The sequence below is a fragment of the Lycium ferocissimum genome, chromosome 4 (genome assembly GCF_029784015.1).
Source record: "Lycium ferocissimum isolate CSIRO_LF1 chromosome 4, AGI_CSIRO_Lferr_CH_V1, whole genome shotgun sequence".
NCBI classification, from domain to species: Eukaryota; Viridiplantae; Streptophyta; class Magnoliopsida; order Solanales; family Solanaceae; genus Lycium; species Lycium ferocissimum.
The window spans coordinates 15,055,851-15,072,511 of NC_081345.1; the positions used below are offsets into that span (position 1 = coordinate 15,055,851).

At 34.6% G+C, this 16,661-nt stretch overlaps 2 protein-coding genes across 2 annotated transcripts; one reads left to right on the plus strand and one right to left on the minus strand.

Annotated features, from left to right (window-relative positions):
- The first annotated feature begins 6,278 nt into the window (after window positions 1-6,278).
- LOC132051602 (peptide-N4-(N-acetyl-beta-glucosaminyl)asparagine amidase A-like) lies at window positions 6,279-8,493 on the plus strand. Its single transcript, XM_059442750.1, has one exon. The coding sequence runs from the start codon at window positions 6,368-6,370 to the stop codon at window positions 8,138-8,140; it is 1,773 nt and encodes a 590-aa protein (XP_059298733.1). The 5' UTR covers window positions 6,279-6,367; the 3' UTR covers window positions 8,141-8,493.
- A 1,956-nt stretch (window positions 8,494-10,449) lies between these two features.
- Window positions 10,450-16,158, minus strand: LOC132051603 (eukaryotic translation initiation factor 2 subunit alpha homolog). The gene is made up of 7 exons (XM_059442751.1): window positions 15,752-16,158; window positions 14,643-14,699; window positions 14,469-14,555; window positions 14,242-14,388; window positions 13,940-14,044; window positions 11,618-11,716; window positions 10,450-10,838 (listed from the first exon to the last, which is right to left on the minus strand). Exons 1-7 carry the CDS (start codon window positions 16,133-16,135, stop codon window positions 10,683-10,685), a joined length of 1,035 nt encoding a protein of 344 aa, XP_059298734.1. The 5' UTR covers window positions 16,136-16,158; the 3' UTR covers window positions 10,450-10,682.
- Window positions 16,159-16,661: the final 503 nt, after the last annotated feature.

Consider the following 16,661-nt stretch of genomic DNA (forward strand, 5'->3'; position numbering starts at 1 on the left):
CATAAGCTATGTGGGATGGGAGGGGTAATTTCATCTACTTATTATTAACTTAAAGTGTTGAAGTTTAAAAACTAAAACAATGAGATAGGAGGGACAAAAATTAAAGACCAGCCCAAAACAAGGACATTTGTGCTAATGATCCGCTCAAGGAAAGGTCATTTGCACTTTTGTCCATCAAGGCAAATAACTTTTTTGTGAGGCATAAATTTATATTTTCACATCATAATATCCCACAAGTTATGTCTCGTTTCCTTATTGAACTTGTATCTCGCTAGACATAAGTTCAATTTTGAAGGGCAAAAATTAAAGACCATCCCATTTGAAGGGAAACAATTTCTTCCTCAAGGAATCATAAGCTGAAACTGTTTACAATACAAATAAGTAAAATTTATTTGGCATAACTTACATTATTACCTATTTATGGAACATAAATAAACTTTACAATAATTATATTTAGTAGCTAAAATATAACATATGTACCTATAGCTACTACTTTTTTACTACTCATCTGATAACTTCCCACACCCCTAAATTTAAGCAGAAAAAAAAAAAAGGTCCCTCTCTCCTATCCTCCTAAATACACGCCATTATGCCCAATATCCCTTAATTTCCTCCAATTTCAAATCGCTTTTTTACAATAGTTCAACTTCCTTATTTATCTCTAATTAACTACTCATTAATTTCACTCATAATTCAAATCTAATTCCCAAAAAAGGTAAGATTCTATACTGATTTTTACGTTTCACCGTGTATTTAACTTATATTTTCGTTTTTTTTTTGTTTGAATGAGCAATGCAACTCTAAATAATTAATTATCATTGTTTGTTCTTGGTTGTTTTTTGTTAGATTCAAGTGAAATGGCTAAGAAATCTTCTACTCCGATGAGGACTAGAGGTATAGAACTCGAATTTTCAATTCCTAATGTTTTGGATTGATATTTTAATAGTTGTTTTTCATATAAATTTTGGCTATATTTTTAATTGTATTTTGATTATTATGTTCAATATTACTTATTCTGGTTTCTGTTGACTATATTTCAGATATATTTTGACTATATTTAGAAAAATTTCAGAAAAAAAAAAGTTGCAGTGAAAACGTTGCTACCTCAATTATGAACTCAATTATGACTATATTTTGGCTATATATTAATTTTATTTTGATTATTATGTTCAATATTACTTATTCTGGTTTCTGTTGACTATATTTCAGATATATTTTTCATATATTTTGACTATATTTTTCAATATTTCAGAAAAATCAAAAAAATAAAAAAGTTGCAGTGAAAACGTTGTTACCTCAATTATGAACTCAACTTGAATTCGATATTTCAACAGATGAATTCAAATATATATTCGTCATTTAAAATGAGCTCTGTTCACTAGTTTGATATTGTTATTTTTCAAAGTTTTTTGATGAACTAATTTTTTAACCTTTTTTTTTTGGTTAAAAATATGAATGTACTTTTTGAATTCAATTTTTTTTTGAATTTGTTAGCTGTTTGAATGAGATATGAGATCAGATATGGAATGGAAGGATATTTGCGTGAATCAGGGAACATTAAAAACTGATTTTAATTTAAATTGGAATAAATTTTGTTTCCATAAATATAGCACTTTCGCTTTGTCGATTGCGTGTGTATTTCAAGTTATATTTATCCTATATTTAAGTCGACACATCTACTAGCTAAATATAGGTCCTCCAGCTACGAATTGTAAATGTAGAACATGTAGTTATAAATTGTTAGAAGGAGCTGAAAGGTAGCTGTTTGTGAAAATTTTACTACAAATAATAAATGAAAAGGCCCACCAGCACACTGGCCAAAATCTTCATTTTTTTCACAGATTGTCCTTCTTTTGGGGTGGTCTTTAATTTTTGTCCCTCAAATTCTTTGGTCTTTAATTTTTTTTTTCCTTCGCTTAAAAAGGTAGCTGAAAATATCCTGAGATTCTGGATTTGAATCCCCGCTCATTCAAAAAAAAAAAAAAAAAGGACTCGAATCCCCACTCAGTCAAAAAAAAAAAAAAAAATCACAAGGCAAGGCTTTTGCAAAAAGTCTGCCTTATGCAGTAGATTTTGCCTTAAGGCATAACTAAAAGTTTGCCTTACAAGGCAAAGTTTGCGGTCTCCAGCATAGATTCTATGTAACTTCTCCCGAATAGGCATAGGTTCATTGAAACCTATGCCTTGCGAAATTATTCTTATTATTTTTTACTCTACTGTGTTTCGAACCTAGAACCTTAGGGTATTTTCGGCCACCTTTTTTAGCGAAGGGTAAAAATTAAAGACCAGGGAATTGAGGGGCAAAAATGAAAGACCAATCCGTATGAAGTAAAATCGTGCAAATTGCCCCAAAATCTTTAGCATTTTAATCCTGTAGTAACATGATACATTATACTTCTCTTTAATTTCACAATGCACAAATTAATTACATGCCTAAGCACGGGAGAAAAAGAAGACACTTAATATTGACAATAAGAATAATAGACATCAATTGATGAATAGACTTGCATGAAAATGCTTCAACTCCAAGTTACGATTAGACGAAAAAGATACAAAAAAAAAAAAAAAAATACAATTGAGGAACTAAAGAATCATTAGCTTAGAGATCATTTGCTACTGGATATATCCGCAATGGTTCATCATACCGAAAAATACGTCTCATAAATCTAGATAACCACGGATAGTCACACTCACAAACCATGACTAAGAGCCAATTAAGTAAACTACAAGTAAAAAATAACACAGTTACCATAAAAAGGCGATCATCCTTTGGACCACGGATACTCAGTATGATAGATGGTACAGACATGATCACCCCTACGATCGCGCACACGATGCTTGTAAGGCGGGCAAACTCCAAACCGTCGTGATAAATATTGTCACTTGGATTGTAAACACAACACTTAAGTGGAGCCTCCTCGTCTGCCATGAGAACAGCTTTAAAAGTACTATTGAATTGTTGCACAATTAACGTAAACAATATATACAATCCAACAGGAGATTAAAAAGGAGAAACGACTTATAGTTCTCTGATCGTGCAAGTGTATTAGGTTAATTAGTTTTAATTAATTGCCTTTTAGTTTGTGCTTATCTAGAAGACTAGAGAGTTTTACTGAATTGCATCTTGGCCGTTCGGCTGTTGATAGATCTAAGGGTCAAGTAAGCCCCCCCCCCCCCCCCCCCCCCCCAAAACCCCCCACCATTTTATGTTACATTTTGATATTTGACTAGATAATAAGAAATTTAAGAATGGAAATAACTCGGCACATACCAAAAGCTTTATTAGAATATGTCATCCATATTTCTATGACTATAATGCATGTCATTAAAGATAAAATGAAAAGTATAAATTTTAAAATGTTAAATATAAAGATATCATTATTTGTAAAACAGATTGTATAAAATGAAACCGAGGAAGTAAACATCTACACTACATTACCCAGGTCTCCAGCTTAATTTCTTGAAAATTAAATTATTGAAGAATGGATTGGGTCTCAGACTGCATTTTAGTTTTAAAATGAGTTGTTTCTGTTACCCTCTAAATCCAACTTCACAAGTTCATGTAACTGTGGATTACATGCATATTTCTCTTATAAAATGCTCCTCTAATTTTGAACGTCGTCAGTGACGTAATTCCTCACTTTATATTCAAAACATCAAAAAATTAACCGGTCATCATAACCTTCAACTATGAAATGAATATAAGTCATAGCTGATGGATCGAATTTTCAGTAACAAGAAAGTAGTCAACAAATGTCAAAAATGAGTATCTTGATAACCATTAATATCAGGTGATTCAAGTATTGAACAAAGTTTAAATTTCCTGTCTTTCTAACAAATCATTGAATGCAAGCAAATAATGATTTTGTATATTACATTTGAAACCTTCATGGGTGAAGTCCGTAAAAAATTTAAGTCTTAAGTTCAAGATTTCTCTTTTAATCCAAATTAAGGTTGTGGATCAACATAATCAGTTTGATGTCAGTTACATAGATTTAATAAAATCCAACTGCAAACCAAATATAGATCTTAACATATAAGTGAACTTCATTGGTTCCACATTCAATGTCTATTTGGACATTATGTTATTCTAAAGAGTAAAGCCCCAGTTCAAAACAAATAAAAGTGTCGTATGTGAAATATGAGGGTTGTCAAATCAAGGTAAAAATCAATCAAAGTCCTTCAAGTAACATCTTCCGATCAACTAAAATATAGTTTTGTCAAATACTTAGTTTTGATTGATCCAATAAAATCAACCAGAAGACTCTGTGTCTAAGTCAAGATGGACAGAATTTCATTGATATTCAAGTGAAGGTTTATCACATGAATGTGGGTTTTATTGGATCACTGACTAGTACACCTACGATGCGTAAGGTCGGGATTGTGGTCGTCCATCTCCGATTTACCAGGCAATAAGATCTACGAGTTTGACCAATCAACTGATGGTTTGGTTATTCTTTTTTATTGAAAAAGGAGTAAGTTATCGAGTCAGATTTTTGTCACTTAATAATCATTCAGGCGAAGATCCTTTGCACAAAGTCACTATTCTAATTTAAGAATCATCCTACTAGACTCTGATTAACTTAAAATAAAACAGACAGGAATTTATATATTTTGCACTATTAGTTGAACTTAGCTACTGTCTTTGCGTATAAGTATGTTTATTAGTATTTCCTCCGTCTCAAATTATTTGTCGCCATTACTAAAAAAGTTATCTCAAATTATTTGTTGTTTTAGAAGTTCAAGACACAATTAATTATTTTTCACCATTTTACCCTTAGTAGTATTTTGTCATTAATGGAAATGATATATAAATAGAGTAAATATTTCATGAAGTAAAATTATAATTCAGACATAAATATGGATAAAGTAGTCAAATATTCCTCCTAATTAATACTCCCGCTTCCTAATTTAAATATCTTGCTTTCCTTTTTGGTATGTCCCAAAATAGTGTCGTTTTCTATATTTAGTAAAATTTTCAATCTCAATGCACGTTTAACACCACAAGATTTAGAAGACTACACATATTTTTTATTTAAGACCACAAGATTCAAAAGTCTCCCTTTATTTTTTAAACTCTGTGCACAATTAAATTAAAACACTTAAATTGAGACGAAAAGAGCATTTATTAAAGAGCATGTAAAATAAACAAGCGATAATTAATTTGGGACGGAAAGAGTATTTCCTAAGGCCATCTCCAATCTTGCATCATTTTTTACACCAAATCCTATTTTGGTGTGAAAATGGTGTTTTGGAGCTCCAACCCTGCACCATTTTGGTGTGTGAACAGTGTTGCACCAAATCTGGTGTAACACTATTCATCAACACCATTACTATTCATCAATATTTTTTTTTATTATATAACACTTTTAATTTAACATATTAGAAATTTAAATTTTTTCATTTAGGTCCCTAATGTACCTAAATATTTTTTATGTAATATCTTTATAATATTAATTTACATCTTAATTTTTTCATTTAGGTCCATAATGTAATATTTATTTAATTATATTTTATCAATGATTTCATTTTTATTTGAATTATCCATTAATATGCATAACGTATAATATTTGCTTACAATTTATATTATTTAAAAATTTATGGTATAAAATAATTTTATATTAAATGGTTATATAACAAAGGAATAGGAATTACATAGGATGAATATGTAAAAAGAAAAAAAGAAAGGAATAGTTTTATGAAATAAAAAATAAAATTTAAATAAAAGAAAATAATATAATATAGAAGAAAGAGAAGAATATAAAAGAAATATTCCTTTTTGGTATAAAAAATAGTGTAATGGATTGGAGTTAATTTTTACCATTTTAGTGTAAAAATGGTGTACAGGATTGGAGTTAATTTCTACCATTTTAGTATAAAAATGATGTACAAGATTGGAGATGCCTTAAATAACATGTAAAACAAAAGGGGGTACTATACCAAAAATGAGTAGCAGTATACTTAGTAGCCGTTTGGCCATAAAAATTATTCACTTTTTTTCGAAATTTTTTTTCACTTTTTTTTTATTTTTAGGCGTTTGGCCATAAATATTCAGAATACAACTTGCCGGAATACCAAAAACAAGAAAAACTTATTTTTCAAAAAAATTTCACTTTTTTACAACTATATTTCACCAAAAATTATAATTTCAAAAACTATGACCAAACACAACTCTAATTTCAAAAATTCTAAAAGAAATGAATTTATTTTTTATATTTATGACCAAACGGCACCTTAATAGGTACCCCACGTATTAGAAGCTGACTACTCTCAGCGGTCAAACCATTTTTCTTAAATCAATCAAAACCCCAGTTCAGCTCCTCTGCTACTTTCCCAAATTCAAACAAATTTTCATTTCCTTACCAAAATGCACACTTCCATCAATACTCCTTTTCTCCTCCCCCTCCTCTTCTTCACCTTCATTTCCCCGCTTTCTTCTTCCCTACCACAACAACACCAGCATTCCCATTTCATCAAACACACCCTTTCCCCTACTCCACCTCCACATCCATACATAGAAATAACCCGCCCATTAACCTTCACTACTCCATCTTGCACACTTCCCCTATTCACCCACAACTTCGCTAACACATATAACCTTCCACCAGTCTCCGTCCCTTACTCCCCTCCTCCCCTCAATTGCTCGTGGACACATGTGGTTCTCCATTTCAACGCCTCCTGTAAAGGCGAGCAGTACGACCGTATCGCTGCTGTTTGGCTTGACGGCGCTGAGATACTCCGTACTAGCACTGCTGAGCCTACCGATGACGGGATTTTCTGGACAGTTGAAAAAGACATTACGAAGTACACTTCTATTCTTGTTAAGGAGAATATTACTCTGTCTGTTATGCTGGAAAATATTGTTAACGATGTTTTTACTGGGGTTTATCATGTGAATGTTATTTTTTTATACTATGATGTTAAGAATGTTACTGGGATTGAATTGGGTAGTAACGTTGATAATCCGATTTCAATGGATGTGAGTGAACTGGGAAGTTTGGATGAGAGACCTGCGGATTTGATATTGCCAGTATCAGCAAATGGAGATAATGGATTTTGGTTTCGAATTAAGAGTGAATCGGGGTTGTATGGGCAGAGAGTTGTGATTCCTAGGAATGCTTACAAAGCTGTGATGGAGATTTATGTGTCGTTTCATGGGAATGATGAGTTTTGGTACTCAAATCCGTCGGATTCATATATAGAGATGAATAATTTGACCACGAAGAGAGGACATGGAGCGTATAGGGAAGTTTTGTTAAAGATAGATGGTATTTTGGTGGGATCTTTCGTACCATTTCCGGTTGTTTTCACAGGAGGAATCAATCCTTTGTTCTGGGAACCAGTGGTTTCAATTGGTGCCTTTGATCTTCCTTCTTATGATATTGATTTAACGCCGTTTTTGGGGGTTCTGCTTGATGATAAAGCTCACTTTTTGAGTCTTGGAGTGGCGGATAGTATACCATTTTGGTTAGTGGATGGGAATTTGCATCTATGGGTAGATGACAATTGCGCATTGCCATGTGAAGTTCAGGCTAAAGTTCTTGATTATGGTACGCCTAAGTTTAATATTGAACGATCCTCGAGCTTTCGAGGACTTGATGGGTCATTTGAGATTGAGATGAAGAGGAAGAGCGAGGTTTCGGGGTGGGTGAATTCAACTTCAGGAAACTTAACTACAATGGTTTCCAGAGAAGTGAAATATAAGAATAAGATTAAGTTCTATCTTAATGGCACTGAAAAAAGGGTAAGACAGAATGTGAGAGAAGAGACTATAGTAAGTGTACTGTCTGATACAGGTAGCACGATTTCTCGGACAACTATGAAGAAGATGTATCCACTTAGTATGACCACTAAGAATTTGCCTTCATCGGAGAATGGTAGTTACTTGATGCTTACTGATTTAGACCATGAATGGAGGGAAAAGAAGTCCATTGGGGGTTCATCAATCTCCTTGACAAATCATCAGAAATGCAGCGGGTGGATGGTCGTTCAAGATCACGATGTTCTATCTGGTGGAGCCACCACTGAACAAACTTATTCTTATAGGGATGAAGTTGGTTGCTACTCTCGGATTGTTTCAGCTGCCAATGGAACGCTTATGAATGACATGGCAAGTAGTCTTTGTGCAGCTTCCTTATAGTTTCCATCGTATGGTTCAGTTTCAGCTTTGTGAATTATGACTCCGTTTGAGGAGTCCTTTTTATTAGTTATAAACTATGTTGCTCAGACTCATAAAAAATGTTGACGGTTGCGTGTCGGATACTCCAAAAATAGTGCATTTTTGAAGAATCCAACACGGGTGCGGCAACATTTTGAAGAGTTTGAGCAACATAGGTTATAAATGCTCCATTCCCACGATTATTTCTTTCCCTGTGACCAGATTGCAGTGTATAGGATCAGTTGATTTGATCCCCTAATTCTTGTATGAAAGTTTTTAGTGTTCAATAAGAATGTGAACTTCCAGAAATGAAACTTACATTGATTTTTTGCTGATATTTCTTGTTTGGCGTTTGATTGAAGTCTGGATAAAGTCCTTCCTGTCTTCTGGATCTCAATAAACCTTCAAGATTTGTTTCCTCAAATCCTCACTGATGGGTGGCTGCAGCCTCCAGTTCCATCACCTCTCATTTGGGAAGTAGCTGATGATTTTATTATTATTCTGAGATATTGCACAAAGACCTGATGGCATTAAAATGCTGAAACCATTCTTGCTATCGCTACCATAAGTGATTGCCTCCGATTTAACTTAGATTGACAGTCATTAGCCCACAAGGGGAAAGAAGAGTAAGAGGAGTATCATAGAAGTCACCAAGCTGATAGAACGACTGGGAATTCGAGCATAGGTTACTATCTTGCTGTTTTTTTCTGCTTCTGAAGCAGCATTTGTATCAGTTGGTGAGCTAGCTCTTACTATAATGGTTATACTTTAGCCGGCAACTGACCCCTGAAGCAAGCAATATCACAAACATCTAAACTGCCTTGTATGTTATCTTCGTTGCATTGTTGACATTGTCTGAATGAGAAGCAAGAAACACCAGCTTAAACAGATCATGAGAACAGCAGTTCTATAGGCGTCACCATCAAATTTAGCAGCAGAATGAACTGTTCAACCAATAAATCGCATCAAATCACCACGCCAGCTCTGTCCTTGAATACTGGCCAAAATCATCACCCAGTGGCAGAGGGTTCAAACAATAAAAAGAAAATATGCCCCTTCAGGAAAGAAAAATGAGCCAGTTGAAGCTCTGATAGTAACCAATCACAAACAATTCCAACCGAGCTTACTACAATATCAAGTTGAGTGAGAGCTCAAGCCAAGCCAAACTCAACGAGCTTTGCTACATTACCAAAGCGAGTCGAGCTAGAGACCAGCTTTGTTATGGTATATCACATCTCAAGCCAAGCCCAAAACAACTCTTTAACAGTTGGTTTCGAGCATAGTGTTACGCCTTTAGAAATTAAAGTTTAGATTCAAATGCTATTGACATATAAAAATATTTACTAGTATAAATTATTACTACTCAAGTAGGTAACTCGAATAGAGTTTATTAAATATTGAACAATAACACCAACAAAAACAATCAAGCCTCAATTCCAAGCAAGTTATTAAATATTGAACAATAACACCAACAAAAATAATCAAGCCTCAATTTTCCAAGCAAGTTAGGCTTGGTCGCTCCATTTCATGTCATCTCAAACCAAGCTCAGTTAGTAGTTAACTAATAGAGTTTATTAAATATTGAACAACACCACCAACAAAAACAATCAAGCCTCAATTCCAAGCAAGTTTTGCTTGGTCGTTCCATTTAATGTCATCTCAAACCAAGCTCAGTCAAGGCTTGACCAAGTCAAGCTTTGACCTAGTTTTATTCAAGCCAACCTAGCTACGGCTAAGCTCTATGAATCCTCACTAATCATGACATCCATTTAATCCCATTTCAAAAAAGCTCAATCGAACTTTTGTCCTAATTTTATTCAAGCCAAACCGAGTCGAACCAAACTTTAATAGAAACCTTCCCAAACCAAGCTTCAACCAAAACCGATCTGAGTCAAGCTGAACTGAGCTTAAATATTAACGTGCCTTGTCTAGCCAACCCAGCTCAGTGCCCAAGTCTACAAGTCAGTATACAGCACCAAAGTGCCCCTGCTTGAGCTTAATTTTCTACCCTACCAGTTGAGCATATTCAAGGAAAAGCAGAGGCAGAACTTTCTACTACAAAAGTCTCAAGATGCGATAAGACTGAAGCTTCGCATTCATGATTCATCAGCTAGATTATAACGCATTGCATGACTTTCTAAGCTTCTCAAAGAAAAGTCAAACTTAAGCTTGACATTCACCAGCTCTAAACCACTGCTCAACACTAATCCCGCCTATCTGGAAGACAATGAATGCCAAAAACTAACTGTTCTGAAAATATTCATAAGAAAAAGAATTTTGATAACAAGGTGTTTGAGTTGTTCATTCTCACCGCAAAATGTATCAATAAGTTTGGAATTACCAAATAGCCGCACAAAGTTAAATATCAAGATTGATTTTCTGTAAAAACTAAAATGCTTGTCACGGAAAATTGCCAAAGCAAGCAAAGGGCTACAAAAAGGACAAGAAAAAAGGTGAGGTAGGTTCTGTCGGAGCTGCATATGTGAAGAATGTGTTATCCACCACGTCCGTACGAACTGCATTTTTAATCTCTAATTCCAATTCCTGAGTTCTCCACATCAATTTCTCCCATCCCTGTATCTTCCTCCTCTTCACTATCTTCATCACCACTGATCTCCTCATTTTCGCGACCGAGCTTAGCCATCTGTTCGGCAAGCAATTTGTCTTCCCGTTCACTTACCTGAATAGATTAGTCATATCAGAATCACCACAGAAGAAATACAATAACAGAGCCACAAACAGAAAGCAAGAAAAAAAAAATAGATAGCCAGAGACGCATAAATTTCTTTTAATCTTGTTGATGTTCCAAAACTCTATTAGGAACATGTACGGGGTCTAACTCACACAAGTTCCCGTTCTAATTGATACGCTGAATAATGTAGTTCTCCCCACTTATTTAATAGTGTTCTATTCGAAAACCTAAAACAAGTCTGTTGTAATTTAAAAGTATCAGGATTGGAAGTCCGTTTTATTAACTGCAAAACTTCTGCCCATATACATCCATACTATTGCAATCAAAACCAAATTAGAGATTTTAGAAACAACTTATATGACACGGTCTCAATCAGTAAGCATCCAGAGTACTAGCAGTGCCTTGCAAAGAGAGACAAATCGAAGAAGCGCTTTATTCAGTTGAGCATGCATATTTCCATCCACATATATGTATCAAGGATACATGCTATACTAGTTCGGAAGTAATTTCAAAGTAAAACTACTAATCAAGTATGGCATCTGTTCGAACCCCCTGACTCTTGCCCCAAGCATCACATGATTATTAAGATATTTACCTCACAGTATGTGGTATGGTTAATCTGGTCTCAAATTTCACAATTCTCAAACTCATGTCCCCATTGAACTATGGTGTTTATCAAATTAGGGTCTCTCAAAGGTACGAAGAAAGCACATTCCACAATTATGATGAATATAAAAAAGAACTCATAATTAATAAAAGGTGCTCACCGCTCTCGGAGCCTCCTTGACAGCAAGTTTTCCTTTGTGACGCTCTATTTCCTCGGTGCAAGCTGCAATTGCTTTAGTAAGGACTGCTATGCCTTGCTCCTGCCAAAAGAAATAAAATAGAATCTGTAATCTAACAAGTTGAATTTTCTTTGAAATTATAAGTTTTAGAGACTAGAAATAGTAATAAGAATGGCATAATGTGTTAGGTTATAACAGCTGGAAGTGGTCTAGAATATAAGATGTAGCTGCTTATACTTGTGACCAATTACGAAACTAGTGGAAATTGTTTGTGTTACTCTTTACTCTTAAAATTTTTAAGAAGGTTCATTCTCCTCAGACTGGATTTTTTTGAAGGAACTCTGCTCAACGATTGCCACTAAAGTATTTTTCCATTCTTTTTTCACTTTCCAATAGCAAAGCTACATAAAAGATTAATCCTAGAAGTAGCTTTAAGAGTGACTATAGTTAATGTTAAGCTACTTTGTTCTGCCAAAGAAAGTGCTATCCCTCATTGAATCACTATGTAGAAGATTTCTTTGGACTGGTGGGGCTGAGATGTCAAAGAAAGCATTGATTGCTTGGGAAGTCTAGTGCTGGCCCAAAACTGCAGATGGGTTTAACATTCTGTGTTTACTACTACTGGAATAGAGCTGTTGTTGCCAAGATGTCATGGAATTTATGCAAGAAAAAGGAGAAACTCTGGGTACAATGGATATACAATTACTATTTAAAAGGCAGATCTATTTGGGACTTGCAGGTGACTCTGGCTTCAGGGCTAATCCAGAAAATCCTCAAGGCCAAAACTACTTTTATTTCTGCAGGTTATACAGAAGATGATGTAGCCCAGGTGAATAATTTCTCAATCAAGAACCTGTATGGGAAGCTGAGGGGAGACTACCAAAAGGTCCAATGGAGGAAATGGTGTTTCATACTCTACTAGTTGGCCATTAATTATAGACAGCTTACAAGGGATAGACTGGCAAGATGGAGAAGCATTGATGATTTGAAGTGTCCACTGTGTGAAGTTGAAAATGAGGGTATTGATAACCTATTCTTTGCATGCTTTTACTCTACTGTGATCTGGCAGAAGTTGTTAGTGTGGCAAGGGGATTAACAGAAGGCCTATGGAATGGGCAGAGGAGCTTCTCAGCATGCTAGGGGCGGTAATCGTGGTGTTGAGATGTATAGAACGTCCCTGGCATGTTGTATTTATCCCATATATATGGCAAGAGAGAAGAATATTCCAAAAGCAAGAAGTGGAGGTATATGTGCTAGTGAATCAAGTAGTTCAAGAGATTCACGGTCGAAGCTGAATGCATAGCAGGTTGCAAGGTCGACTGGCAAGTTTAAACTACTATCCTTAGGCTATGTTTCTTTCCCTTTAGTCACTGGATAGGTAGTCTTATAGTAGTAATGGATGTATAGGAAGTTGAGTTGCATGGAGTTTTGGGGTTGTCCAAATACTGCCAGTCTTGTTTTGTGCTCTGTAATGTTCACTTGGTAAATCTTTACTTACCAAAAAAAATATTATAGCTACTTCTAGGATTTATCTTTTAGGTTGAAGAAAAACACATTGAAAAGGCGACAACACACTTGAGAGGAAATTACGAAGGCAATCAAAAAGAAAACTCCTATCAAGTTGATATTCATTCACCACCTAACTTGAAAATAAGCACAGGAAGTCCAAAGAGAGAACCAAAAGATTTTTGGGAAGCATCCTGTCGTGGACAGGAGAAAAAAAGGACATAGAAGAGGTAGTCTCTGAAGGATCTTAGTAAGCAAAAGGGATCCAGCTAGAACATCCTAGAAACCAACAGCAGACATCCTTCTTGTTTTGTAATAGGTAAGTGGAAGCATTAATCATAAAATAAGTACTCGATCTGCAACGGCTGAGATGAAGTAGAGAGCTAAAAGAAAAAACAGTCTCCTAAGCAAAATCAAGGTGAAGGAGGTAATAGCACATAACAAACAGTCTATATGAATAAATAATGTATACTGCATGTGCTTGACCAAAATGTCCTCAGAACAACAGAAAAGCTCAAGCACAAATCAAACTGATATTTTTAAAAAGTGAGGACTAAAAACATTTTACTCAAGTAAAACATGCTGCCATAATTTGTTTTTTTATAACAAGGAAACCAACAGCCGCTACCCTTTGGGTGCGCACAGGGTAAACCCCGCTCCTGTGCAATAACCTGCAAACCACATGGGAGAGATATCCGCACGAGGCAAGCCCCGTACGACGAGCTCGACCCAGAAGGCAAATCCCCTGCTGTCGTAGGAACAGGCTACCATAATTATATGCAATAAACAGTTAGTTACCTTGTCAAGAGTCTGAGTATTGAGCACATATGCTGGAGGAGCAACAAGTTTAATTTTAACAGGACAATCATCATTACCAGCAGCTTCAGCTTTACGCATAGCTTCCTGCACCAGACGTGAAATAAATCATAAAAATAAAAAATAAAAAAATAAAAAAATTACGAACAATATGCAACCTCTAGAAATTTTCCCCCTTTTTGATAGGTAATGGCAGCATTAAGAAAATGCAACCTCTACAAGTGATAACAACTGGTTTAAGAAATAGATAATATCAAGAAAATGATGATGCCAAATGTACAAACCTTAATGTGAAGAACGCCATCAAACTGAAAACATTTCATCTCAATATCTGCTCGAATCTTCAGAGGCTGTGGAGTCATTCTCCTCCTAATATTCTTGACTAATGCATCTTTAACTTCCTCAGTTAAAGCAGGAGCAACCTTAGTTACCTAGAGAAAACAAGATATTAAATATTATTAGACATCATTGGATGAAATTAACCTAGAAAATCACATGACAAAAGACCTACCTCCTTCCCATCAGGGCCAATTTCTTTAACTTCACGTGTGAGGGAATTAAGAATTGAATCTGGATCACTGACAACCAATTTGAATGCCTGGAAATCAAAACCAAGAAATCCATAATGAATCTTGTCTATCAGACGAGGGAAAAGAAATATCTGGAAATTGATACAAATTCTCACCTCAAAAGCATGACCATATTTTCTGTATAATGGCCAACCTACATGAACGTACAAGTCCTGCAATAAACAAGCCAAATGATTAAGAGAAATTGAAAAATAGAAATTCAAAGATCTCTTTATTCTAAACTGTGAAACATACTTTTTGCAAATCTATGTACTCTACATTTCTATATCAAACTGGAGTTCTTCAGAAGAGAAATCGATCGGATGGTATCCACAAACAAACTGATAATGGAAAACATAAACTTAAACTCTTTTTCTCTTTTGTAATATACAACTGTTATCTCAGAAGAGCCTTCATATACCTTATCCTTAATCTTTAAGACATGGCACTAAGGACCGAGCTCATAGCTAAATATTTTGTGAAACCACAGTTTACTTTCTCTGAGTTCTTCTGAGAGAAATCTCTTTCATCATACTGCTTACAACTAAGCAGAGCAATTCGACCTTGTCCAAGAAAACTCTTCTTTTGCTATATTTTTTCATCTTTAGGACATTACACTACTCAAAACTCGGAATGGGAGTGCAAAAAAATGCCAAATCAGTTTTACTAACTCAGCCTATTTTCTTCACACTTCAATAATTTCTAATATCCATAGATCTCATATTCAATTGAAATTCCAAATTCAACCAAATCTCATGCTCCCTTTGTTTTTCAATATACATGACATTTCCCCCATTTAGAGATGTTCCTATAATTCAAATTCATTAAACTATTCCAAATTTCAAAACTTGCATCTCATGTCTTCTAAATCAAGCTGACTTCCCCATCCATCATCAGTAATATAACACAATAAAAGTCAAAATAACATCGTAAACTCAATATAGATAAATACACATAAAGTAAAAAAAGTAGTAGTAACTTTCTTGGATAAATTTCATAGATGGTCACATAACTATCACTTTTTTTCACCAAAGTCACTTAACTATGTTTTCTAACACAACTTTGAGTCTACTAACACAAAAATCACACCTATCGGAGAATTCAACTTCCAATAGGTAATATCTTGATTAATTAAAAAAGAACCGACTCAACACAAAACCCATATGCTGAAATTAAATTACTAAAAAAAAGAACGAAACTTGATTAAAAAAAAAATATAACATACCTCAAGATCAATTCCCATAGTTTCAGCAACATGACGCATAATAGAATGAACAAGTTTACTCTTATTATACCTCTCTTCACAACCCGATATATCTTCTTCAGAAACCCTTCTTTTACTCAGATCAATATAACCCTTTTCCTTATCAACCCTAAGCACCATAACTGGCTCAATACGGCCAACTTTAATGAGGCTAGAAATACTCCTAATACGACGACGTGACAGTTCAGAGAAAAGGATCATTCCTTCAATGTTATTGTATTCGAGTAAGGAAACGTAAGCACCACTGTCAGCCATGCTTTTGACTTGTATCATGACTGCTTGGTCTACTTCTGGGTATTTTGCTTCGTACATCCGGCATTCCAGATTTGGGGTGTTGGTTGCCATGATTGGGTTGTTTTTTGGGTGGCAGTTGTGTTTTTTGGGTGGCAGTTGATTACTAGGGTTTCGTTTTGAGATTTTGAGGGGTTTTTGGAGAAAGGAATGATAGAAAGAGACCACAAACAATTGTTCTTTTTTTTCTTTTTGGTATTTTAATTGGGTGTTGCTTTGGTATATATTCGAGTTTTTGGCCAAAATTGTCCCTTATGTTTGAGGGTTGGTCTAACTCTGTCCTTTGAATTTAATTCTGAACACTATATGTCCGCTGGGTTTGCAACATTGGAGCATAGTTAGTAATTCTTCCGTTTTAATTTATGCAATACTTTTCGAGAGGTAATTTAATTAAATTTTGAAATTAAATTATATTAGATTAAATTAATATTTTAAATTTGAAATTTATATATTTAAAAATTATGTAAAAAATATAAACTTTGAAGAAAGTGATGGTTTTTGTCTGCGGAGGGGCTGAAAGAAGAGATACCACGCAGGATTGTGTTGGTATTTTAATTGGCTTGCTTTGGTATTTATTCCA

Bases quoted from the DNA above. Each gene is read 5' to 3' on its own strand.
- LOC132051602 (XM_059442750.1), top strand. From the start codon at position 6,368: ATGCACACTTCCATCAATACTCCTTTTCTCCTCCCCCTCCTCTTCTTC.
- LOC132051603 (XM_059442751.1), bottom strand. From the start codon at position 16,135: ATGGCAACCAACACCCCAAATCTGGAATGCCGGATGTACGAAGCAAAA. The intron at 14,700-15,751 runs GTATGTTATATT...TGTTTATTGCAG, and splicing joins CTATGGGAATTGATCTTGAG to GACTTGTACGTTCATGTAGG. The intron at 10,839-11,617 runs GTGAGCACCTTT...TAATCTATTCAG, and splicing joins TCAAGGAGGCTCCGAGAGCG to GTAAGTGAACGGGAAGACAA.